The following is an 11,579-nucleotide window of genomic DNA, read 5'->3' on the forward strand; positions in this document are numbered from 1 at the left end:
ACGTCACCGCGGAGCGGAGTGGCGGGGCGGGAACTCGCCTATTACGCGAGCGTTACGTTACCGCTGGGGAGGTAGGGGTCAACATGTCACACTACATTCTGTTAAAACAACCCAATTCATATGCAATACCTTGGTATTTGTACCCATTCCTACAGGTAATTTAATATCATTATACAGTAAAACCTGCCTTAAACAGACCCTTTATTAAAGGGAAATCCGTCTTAAACGGAAATATTTTCAGGTCCCTTGACTTTGGGGCTGAAAAAGATGTTAAATAAACTGGATTAAACGAAAACTGTCTAACGTAGACAATGGAAATCAAAATAAGGCTTTATACGGTATTACAGTCCTTACTGTTTGGTGCCCCTGGATGGAAGCGCCATGTCCTAACTGCCCCATAGTTGATCTACGTTGGTCTTCGGCCGCTGGCTGCTGGACTGCTACGGGCGACGGCGGCTACAGCTGGCTTTACCCTGCTTCACTTATCCGACTTTCACACCTCTGATCTTTATGGGGATGGGTTTGGTTTGGGCGCCAGTAAACTGCTACCATCAGTTTGCAGATTTATGAAGGTGCGAAAGATTGATAGGGGGTAATTGTCATGGGTAGCTAGTCCTGCTGGTAGAGCTAAGTTTCTGTCCTCGGGCCGTTTGGCAGGGTCTCGCTCAGGAAGGGAAGTGGGAACTCCTGTTACTACACACACACATTTTGTTGCACCAGACACTTTATTAAACTCTTGTCCATAGTGGACCCCACTAAGGCACTACATTCAACTTGTGTCCGCTGGGTTTGCGATCTTGAATCAGACTCCTTCCAAAGATTTCTCTTTTAGAATTTACATTCGGATCATTTTCGATCTGGAGTATGATGCCTTTAGAATTTGCGTCCTAATGGTTTGGGATTTTGAATAAGACTCCCCTTGCAGAATTTGCGTCCGAATAGTTTTCGATCTGGAGTAGGACTCCTTGAATGCCTTCTCCTCGCAACTCTTGGAGTCGGCTCCGACCACAAGTCAACTCCAGAAATTATGAGGATTGGTCATTTTCAAAAAATGGGAGTACACTAATTAAGTATTCCCCCAATCCGTTTAGGGATTACAGGGAATTTAGGTGCTAAAACTTAACGTAAAATCTGTCAGAAGCTTGACAAATGTTACGCTTGGCTTGGGGTTGGGAGACCACCCATCTTTTGAGTTATGGGTTCAAAACTGTCACTTATTGTGTTCTCCAAGGATTCAGACAAGTAAAATTTCGTGTGACCTTCTAAAGAACCAAACTGCGGGGATCCTCCTCTTTCCTTCTGCATCTGCCATGACCAGTCATTTTTTTATTGTCTTTTTCATTGGAGAGTTTGGGCTAAAACTCCTGCTTGAGGGGAAGAAATAGCCTACGTAACTTTCGTCCTTTTACTGTAGGTTATAAGTAAACCTAAACGAACAGGTTGATTCACCCGGATCCAAACATTCTACCAAATTAAATCGAGCTGGGGTAGGCAGATCGGTTACAACGGAAATTTCCAGTCTTCCGGAATGCATCGTTTAGAATTATTTTAGGCATCCTATACATTCTACAGAATTTTGTTTTCCTTAACTCTTTAAAATAAGCTTCTAACGGTACTCCACTACCTGCACTGAGATTCAGCACAATTGTTTTCCTCTTCTGGAAATTGTATTCAGTAAGGGCTCTAGGCCTACAGTTTTAATTTAGTCTAGCAGTTGTCATCATGAATACAAAGAAAAGAGATCTGCTTGATCTTAACAAAAGATTAAAGGTGTTTCATGTGAGTGAGCAAGATAAACTGTCTGTTAAGCAGATCATGAAGGTGTTTAACGTTGGTAAAACTCAAGTGTATGAGATTCTAAAGAAGAAAACGGAAATTTTGAAGCATTGGGAAACTTGTGCTAATGGAAAAATAAAAAGAGAACTTAAGAAAACTGCAAACGAAGACGTTAATGAAATAGTGTGGGAGTGGTTTGTCAGTGTGAGAGCAAAAAATCACCGGTTGTTGGGTTGTATGGTACAGGAATATGCTAAAAAAGTCGCTGAAAACTGGGGAAGACCGAATTCAAAGCATCTAATGGATGGTTGGAGAGTTTTTGCAAAAGACATCGGATAGTTTTTAATGAACTTTGTGGTGAATCAAGTGATGTAAATAGTGAGACCATTGAGGAATGGGAAGTTAAATTGCCATCCATAATCGAGGGATAGGAACCTGAAAACAGCAAATGGTGATGAGACTGGACTGTTCTTCCACGCGCTTCCGAATAAATCGCTATGTCTGAAAGGTGAAAAAGTTTGGGAGGAAAACTGTGCAAAGAAAGATTGACTGTTTTTCTATGTGGTTTTATGTCAGGTGAAATGGAGAAAACCTTAGTGATTGGCAAGGCAGCAAAGCCATGATTCTTCCGAAACATGGACATACAGAAACTTCCCGTTGAGTGGAGATCCAACAAAAAGGCATGGATGTCACAGATCATGGAGGAATGGTTAACGGCCTTCAATGGTAGAATGAAAATGCAAAACTGGCATGTTTTGTTGTTCTTGGATAACGCAACATGCTACCCTCCAAACACCACTAGTGTTTCTCAACCAATGGATCAGGGCATCATTCAGAATGTTAGGGTCCACTATCGTAAATTATTAATGCAATCTTTGCTCATCAATATAGATTCTACATCATCTGCCTCTGAACTTGCAAGAACTGTCTCGGTTCTAGATGCGGTTATTTGAATAAGTCAAGCAGTAAATAAGTTGTTACCAGAAACTGTGACGAAGTGTTTCAAAAAAGCAGGATTTTCTACGGTAGAAGTTACTGCTAGTGTAGAAAATGAGAATGACCAGAAGGACTTACAACATTGCATGAATGAAGCTGCTTTCAGTAACTGCAATGCTGAGGGCTACATCAACATAGACAAAGATGTGCAAACAGAACCAGACACAATGGATATTGATGTATTAGTTGAGAATTTTAGAGAAAATCGAAAAGGAAGAGAGGAGGAGGAGGAGGAAGAGGAAGAGGAAAATGACATTGTGATAGAAGAAGAAAAGTGTAGAGTGAAGACTTATCAGGATGCTGCCAGCAGTTTAAAGGTACTGCAGGAGTTTGCCGTGCAATGGAATGATTCAGACATGCTTACTCTAATTTCTCAAGCTAAAGTGTTTGTGGAAAGTCAGGCAGCCAAGAGAGTAAACTGCATGCAAAAAACTCTGTTGGAGTTCTGGTAAAATTATAAAAAGTGAGTACCACATTTTTTTCCTGTTCAGGGTAATGTTTGCATGTGTTCAATGATTATAGTGTGAATACATTAATGAGCATGTTGTTTTGTTTTGTCTCAAATATGTTTATGTCTTGGTTTAGTTATTATAGTATACCTTGATTAAATGGAAACCTGGCTTCGGCGGAAATTTTTTCTGGACAATCCGTTTAGTTTTACTGTATGTTACAATACATCTATCCTAGACCTCCATACAACAATATAATAGTTTCATGGTCTGGTCCACTGTGCCAAATGTATATCCAGCTTCCAAAATGTGCTTTGTAAATATATATATAAATGCTATCAGGACTAATAAACAACATTCTAAATTCATTTTTGCAGTTGGTATCTACAGTGTATCATTGAAGATGAGATGGATCCAGAATTGATATTCTTCTCTGATGAAGCACGGGTTCACTTGCAGGGATACATAAATACAAAAAATTACTGCTACTGGAATCCACCTAATCCACATCTAACCCATGAAGTATGGCGCCATCCAGTGAAGTTGGACTTTGGCGTGCTCTGAGGGCAACAAGGGTTGCTCTACCGCGTTTTTTAAAGGAACAATTAATTGTGAAAGATATGTACAGGACATTCTCAGACAATTCTCTTGAGACTTACAAAAGAAGAAAGACTCTATGGCTGGTTTCAGCAAGACTCAGTTACTGCCCACTGTACGTACGTCTATGTAGGCTTTGTCTGGTATCTTTGGGGACAGAAATATCAGCACTGGTATCTGGCAGGAAAATTCACCCGACTTTTAATTCTTAGATATTTCTTCTGTGGTTCTTTGCAAGGCAAAGTAAACCCCATAACTAAAAGAAATATTCATAGGGAAATAGTAAAAATTCTGGCACAACAGCTTTAACAGTTAATCAGAACCCCTTCTGCTGGTGCAAGAAATGTCTACATGTGAGGGGACCGCATTTTCAGCAACTTCTTTGACCTGTGAATTGTATACTTCATTCGAAACTTTACTGGCCACAGGCATACTGATTCATTGGCAAAATCTGTATGCACCCTGCGGCCAGTGGTGCATCCGTCATTGTGAACCGGCCGAGAAAAGTAAGAACCTCCGTCTATATGGAGATGTAGAAATTTTCTTTGATGTTCAATACTAGCTTTATTTGTGTGTTTAATTACATCCATTGTAGATTCCACTTCACCACCATTTTGTCTAATTTTAGGATGTGTTGCCAATGCCAATTCTTCACTATTGCTTTCTACACTTCTTACACATTCTCTGTATCTAATGTTTAGTCACGTTTCTGTCTAACAGAAAACAGCAAAAATATCTGTCATGACAACCAAACACCTGACAGCAGGTAGAGAGGCAACTCCAACAGTGTCAGGTATATTAAATTTACTTCAAACAAAAGGGCAACAGACAACACGTGTCTATAATGTCACACAGTCACAAATCTTTGGAGAATCATTAGTTATCCTCTAACAAATCCTCAACACAATGACACATCTATGTTATTATACAGATAAAGACTGCAAGGGAGACAGAAAATAAAAGATAAACTTCAGCATTTATAGATCCTGGGAACCCTATGATGTAGTACCAAAGCACTGCTTAGTGGATTGGACAGACAAGGAAAATGTGAAGGATTGTTCCTGCTATGGAATTTACTGCAAGCATTAAGTTCACACGAGATCTATTTTCATCAAAAATATTAGATCTGTTTAATGAAAATGGGAGTGCTACATCACATACAACATTCAACATACTACATCGGGGGGGGGGGACTTCCACAATCTAGTCAACAGCACAGCGGGCTCTGTTTCATATTCACAAAGAAGACAAGCGGCATTTTTGCACAATTGTGTCATACACAGTACACATACATCTCACCTCAGGTTCAGCCTTTATTTCTGGAAATGTTATTTGGAGAGGATCCTCTTCCTCTTCTGCATCTGAGACTGCCTCAGCTTTTACATTCATGGCGTGATCTGCATCATAAGGTGATGGGAATGTCTCACCATATGGATTCACTAAAGCATTCTCCAAATTTGTACAGTTCTGTAAAAACCATTGCATCCTTCTCAAACATGGATGCACAACACCACACATTAAACAGATTATGCTCTCCTTGCTATGGCTGTTTCTCATCACATTTAACTCATAACAGCTGTTTTGTACAGATGCTCTTCTCTACAGCTATCAAGAGCACTAGAAAGTACTCAGTTCATAGCTCAGTGACCTTCCCAAGGAACTATCGGTCACTGCAGCAGTGCAGAAAATAACTGCGTTTTTGGTGCCTAAAACATCATAATGAAGAGCTCCACAACTTGAAACCTTCGTTATCGAGCATAATTATATGATCAAGACAAGGAGGATGAGATGGGCAGCTCATATAGCAGGCAAGGGGGAAAAGAGGAATGTATATAGGATATGACGAGAAGGCCAGAATGAAAGAAACCAACAGGAAGACCTAGGCACATGCGGGAAGATAATATTTAAATGGATCTTTAAGAGACGTAGGATGGGGTGGTGTGGACTGGATTCAAATGGCTCAGGATAGGGACCTGTGACAGGTTCTTGTGAACATGACAAAAAACTTCCAGGTTCTATACAATGCTGGAAAATTCTTCAGTGGCCAAGCAACTGGTGGCTACTCAAGGACTCACTCAACTCCATGGAGTTAGTTATGGTACCTAAGGGCTCATTACTGTGATCACACATGCTCATCATGGCTCTGTATCCTAAGGCAAACAGATCCAGTACAAACCCTTCCAAACTATTTCTTTAAAATCAATGTTAATAGCATCTCTCCATCTGTACTTAGGTCTCCCAAGTGGTCTGCTTCTTTCAGGTTTTCCCTCCAAAACTTTGTATGCATTTCTCACCATTGCATGTGCACTACATGACTTATCCACAACACTCTCCATAAACTCGTTGCTCTCCTACATAATATCCCAAACTGTTATCACCCACGTGTAAGAAACTCCCCACATGGATTATGCAAACAAACAGAAGCAGGTCACAAAATATTTAGTTTCTTTGGCCAAGAGAACTGAAATACAGCAATAAAACTCTTGTCTGTGCAAACAAGCTCAAAACACTCAATAAAGTCCTTTCGCTTACATCAGGAAACTTTTTTTCAGCTCTATACGGTTTTTCAACTGGAAAACACACATTAAATTAATGTTACCCAGATTGGGCAAGGACTGCTTTGCATTAAGAAATATGAAGTTGGGCACTAATATCGAAACACTTAGGATGATATATCACACATATTTTGATTCAGTCATGAGGTATGGGATAGTTTTCTGGGGTAATTCACCAGATGCTAAGAAGATTTTTATCTTACAGAAGAGAACTGTTAGGGTGATGATGGGATTGAAACAAAGATACACATGCAGGCCTGTATTAAAAAACTAAACAGATTAACATTGGTCTCCCAATATATATTATCTTTGATGATTTTTATGATAAGTAATGTTGAGTATTTTATTCTTAATTATGCAATCCATAATAAGACCACAAGACACAGAGGGAATCTACATGTAGTACAGTCACATTTAGAAGGCAAAAAGGAGTCTTATATGTGTGTGTTAAAATTTTCAACAGTTTGCTTCTCTATGTAAGAGATTTGGAACAAGACAGGAAACTTTTCCTAGGAAAACTAAAAGAAATATTAATCAATAATTCGTTTTATTCAGTTGATGAATTTTTGCTTTACTGTAAGGATTTAGTCAGAAATATGTTTATTTATGTATATTTCATTATATTACTGTGCAAATTTATATCTAAATATATGACAACTATAGTTTTTCATTGCATGCATATGTCCCTCCTTGGTGTCTCCACCTTATCGTGGTGAGGGGGTTTGAGTATGCCAAGGACCCTGAGAGCTATACCAGCGGTAGCATAGCTACTGGCAGGGCCTCCCTTGCTGGACAGGTCAAAGGGTAGGCATCAGACGAAGAGAGACACCAAAAACTGATGTCGGAAGCAGCGTCATCAGCAGCGACTTGAAGCACAGAGCAAATGATGCTCGAGATGGTTCAAGTTCGTATAGCAACAGGCGTGACCAGAGTGGTTTGAACGGCTGTTGTACTGCGATGTGGAAAGCAAATGGAAAAACTACCACATTATCACTTTTCCTGGATAGTCTCTTTCCAAAAACAGAAGATCGCATTAAGTGGAGAAACTGTTTTGGAAGAGACTGTGGACCTGTCGCCTGACAGATTACTGATGATGATGATGATATGTGTATATGAGTAGGAAGGAGAATCATTATGTATTGCTAATTATCTTGTTGGTATAATTGTATGTGTAACATTGTATCTATTTATTTGAGGTATTCAGTTTAGAATTTAACTATGGTCGAATTGATGTCTTTGCGATTTTATCTGTGATCAGGGGCACTGTGGAACTGCAGCACCCACAATTTCTACTTGATATTATCAATAACATTTATATAATGAGTCCTTTTTTCTTTAATTCTTTCTTTATACTTGTACAATACAATATATAATCCTTAAGCTTAATGTTAGTAGCCAAATCTTTGTATGGAACTGTGCGCTTCACAGTTCCAGTGGTGAGGTGTTTGTTGACTGTTGTCTGTTGTGCGCATGCGCGCACAGGAAGCTGCAAGGGAGAGAGAGCACTGTTGTTCCCGCAGTGCTGACCCTGGCGTGCTGGTGGAAGGTAGTTTTTTTATTCCGCGTGTGTTGGGCTTAAAAACCGTGTACCATATTCTTGAATGTGAGTTAATTGTAGAATTAGATTATTATCCTGCTTCCAGACATTCTATTCGAATCATTTTTTTCCGGTTCTTTTATTCAAGAGAAAACATTAACCATGGCCTCGCATCCCCAAGAAATAAGTTCTGTGACTGTAAGTGAACTTCATCAGCTTAAGTTTTCACAAGCGTCTCTCCATGAGAAAGTTGCAGTTAAGAAAAGAGGTCGTTTAACAACTGATATTCTAATATCTCAGCCAGGCATAAGCAAGAACAAGAAATATATTTGTAGCTTTAATTCTGAATAGTACAAATGGAAAAGTTGGCTTTGCGGCTGTGAAGTAAAAAACGCACTGTTTTGCTTCCAGTGTTTGCTGTTTGGGGGTGATGTAACGTGGACAAAAGATGGTTTTAGAAATATAAACAAAATGAAAGAAAAAACTGAAAAGCATAAGAAGTCAAAGAAGCATGTCGATAATGTAGTTTTACTGTCACTTTTAGGAACCGCAAGTATTAAGGAGAAACTTAGTGAGGCATACAGACTTTCAATCTATGAGCATAATATAAAGGTTAAAAAGAACCATGACATTTTGTCCGAAATAATAGACTGCATATTCTTTTGTGGAAACTTTGGAACTCCCTTACGTGGATATGATGAAAAAGACGATTCAATAAATCTAGGGGTATTTAGAGGATTAGTAAATTTTGCATCTAAATTAGATTCAGATTTGAAGCATCATAAGCACACGTAGTACAGACAAGCAGCGGCACCCACACAAGAAGACTACATTAAATAACACCTGTACAGTGTGAAAACAAGAACTAGCCGCTCCAGCACTTAGACAGAGGGCGAGTAACCCTAAGAATTTTAAATTTTAAATTTAAAATTTAGTGAAAAATTTTAAAAGGTTTTAAAACATCATAACTAAAGATTTTTAGAGTGCTACTACAAGAATAACAAATTTGACGTGTGCAACATAATCTACATACCAGACATATATCAACGATGTAGACGTTGATAATACGAAGAATGTGACATTGTGTTTTTAAATGTTAAATTTTAGACTTGGTTCAGTGTGGCAACAACGTTAAGAATAAACACCTGATGATGGCCGATAGAGGCCGAAACATGTAGTGTAGAAAGAACAAGATCAAGGACATATAATATATATTGTTTGCACTTGGGACGGAGTTTGTATCATTTATCGTGTAGAGTGCAACAGGATGCTTAAATATAATACTGTAAATATAATATTTGAAGCATCACTTAGAAACCAGTGCAGTCTTCACAGGTGTTTCTAAGACCATTCAGAATGAGATACTTGACTGCCTGCTACAAATATACCATGAGGAGATAAGGACGGAAATTAAGAAAGCTTCCTTTGTAGCTGTCATGGCTGATGACACAACAGATGTTTCGGAACACACTCAAATGGTCCTTGTTCTACGGTACGTATTGAATGGAGAAATAATTGAGCATTTCTGGGGATCCTTTATTCCAGAAAATCAAACTGCAGATGGCATATCAAAATGTATTTTAAAACAATTGGGCATAATCCTTCAAGGAAATGGACAAAAACTGATAGCTCAGACATTTGATGGTGCAAATGTCATGAAAGGCAAAATAGCAGGAGTTCAAGCAAAAATAAAAGCAGTTTATAGTAATGCACATTTCATTCACTGTTATGCACATCAACTTAATTTAATAATGAGAAATGCAGCAAGTATTACACGAAACGCAAGAATATTTTCTCTAACATTCTGGCTATTCCAACATTCTTCTCAAGATCGCCGCAACGTGTGTCCATTCTCAAGAAGCATATGGAAGTCAGCATTCCACGTCCATCTTCTACAAGGTGAAACTTCAATTTACGGACCATAAACAGAGTTCATGAAAATTTGCAACCTTTAATAAACTGCCTTCCTGAAATTCAGTCAACATCAAATGCAGATCAAACCACTGCAGAAGCAACAGGAATTTTAAAATACCTGAATGATGATAATTTCAAGTTTTGGTTAGAGCTTTTTCATCAGATTATGCCTCATGTTGAAATAATTTACAACCAATTAAATTAGTGTGTTTAAAGTTAATGAATATATAACAAATTTCAAAACTGCTATTTTAGAATTGAGAAACTCCGAGTACTGTGAGAATCCTTCAAAGACACTCGTGGCAGAAGCCAAGGAAGTGTGTGACTGTATATGTGTTGATATAATGGACAGATATTCTTCCACTAAACACTTAGTAGCTGCTAAACTGTTCAACAAGAAATGCTTCACTAGTTTTAAGAACGAATATCCCACAGAAGAGATAGTAACGACCACTGAAGCACATCCCATGATTGACAAAGAAAAGCTTGAAACTGAACTAAAAGTATTCTATTGTAGGTCTGATATTCATGAATATTGCACATTAATTGAACTGCTGAAATTTATCTTGGAAAATAATCTAGATGATGTTTTTAGTGAAATTACAGAACTGATAAAAATCCTCTTGACAGTTCCCATGACTACATCAGAGGCCTCTGCCTCTGATGAAGTCATGGGAACTGCTTTTCAACACTGAAAGAATAAAAACTTTTCTAAGAAGCACTATGAATTCGGAAAGACTAAATGCGCTTGCAGTGCTTTCAATGGGGAAAAATTTCCTCAGTTGTCATCCAGAGATCAAGGAGAAAATTACTGATCATTTTGCGCAAATTAACACTTTGCGGACTGGCAATTTAAATATTTAAATCACCCTGGGGACCGGCATATTTAAACCTACTACCCTAACTTGTGCACTGTTCACTTTTAAAATTAATATAAAATCTCCTAATTAATTTTATGAACTACAATTTTTCGAGAAGACTTACCAGTCCTCCTAGAAGTGCTTGAGAGTGTGATATTTCTGGAAACATTCCACTTTATGAAGTGGCATTACACAGAACTTGCACATGTAAACAGTCATACTCCTTTTGTTGTGAATTGCGCAAACACGGCATTGCCTAGAAGGCTGCTTCCCCTTGAAATGTTCACTCTTCACAATTTTCGCGAGGGTATGTTTCCGCATATCACCCGAGAGTTGCCCAGGGGGGTCTAAATGAGGCCTGCGTGGGGTGGGAGTAGACGGCCCCGTTCGTACTAAGACTGTGTCTGCCGCCACCATGTGGTCTGTAGCCCAGGCTTTTGCCACATTCAGCAGAAATTTCAATTTTGAATGAGGGTTTAGATTTTTGAAAACCAAAAATGAATTGAAAATGTCACAATTTATAAGCCACAAGGCAACTTTCTTTGTCCACTTTACTGTTTTCCGAGGAAGAGCATAATAGGCCAAGTACTGATCAGCTCTATCAACTCCCTTCACGAACATATTATACTTGGAAATACAAACAGGCTTCTTTACCTGTCCATGTCTCCTTTGAACATCAACCATGCTTGAATTGTAAATTGGGGAAATCATATTCACAACACAAGTATCCCTATCTCCAAAAAACAGTTCTGCTACTTCAAACACTTGCGTTGGGTCCGATGGCATTTGTCTCACCCCTGGATCACGAGTAAACTTTCCCAAAGTGGGTGTTCTGTCCAGTTTACCACATGTGGCTGTCCCTGCAATGCTAGCACTTGCACTTTCATCGGAGCTC

General features: G+C 38.8%; 1 protein-coding gene across 1 annotated transcript; it reads left to right on the forward strand.

Annotated features, from left to right (window-relative positions):
- The first annotated feature begins 8,184 nt into the window (after positions 1-8,184).
- LOC117283138 (zinc finger MYM-type protein 1-like) lies at positions 8,185-10,866 on the forward strand. Its single transcript, XM_033755705.1, has 2 exons — positions 8,185-8,679; positions 9,207-10,866. The coding sequence occupies exons 1-2, from the start codon at positions 8,382-8,384 to the stop codon at positions 9,833-9,835; spliced, it is 927 nt and encodes a 308-aa protein (XP_033611596.1). The 5' UTR covers positions 8,185-8,381; the 3' UTR covers positions 9,836-10,866.
- The last annotated feature ends 713 nt before the right edge of the window (positions 10,867-11,579 follow it).

The sequence above is a fragment of the Cryptotermes secundus genome, unplaced genomic scaffold (genome assembly GCF_002891405.2).
Source record: "Cryptotermes secundus unplaced genomic scaffold, Csec_1.0 scaffold2135, whole genome shotgun sequence".
In the NCBI taxonomy this organism is placed as follows: Eukaryota; Metazoa; Arthropoda; class Insecta; order Blattodea; family Kalotermitidae; genus Cryptotermes; species Cryptotermes secundus.

Bases quoted from the DNA above. Each gene is read 5' to 3' on its own strand.
- LOC117283138 (XM_033755705.1), top strand. From the start codon at position 8,382: ATGAAAGAAAAAACTGAAAAGCATAAGAAGTCAAAGAAGCATGTCGAT. The intron at 8,680-9,206 runs ATTTGAAGCATC...TGTAAATATAAT, and splicing joins TGCATCTAAATTAGATTCAG to ATTTGAAGCATCACTTAGAA.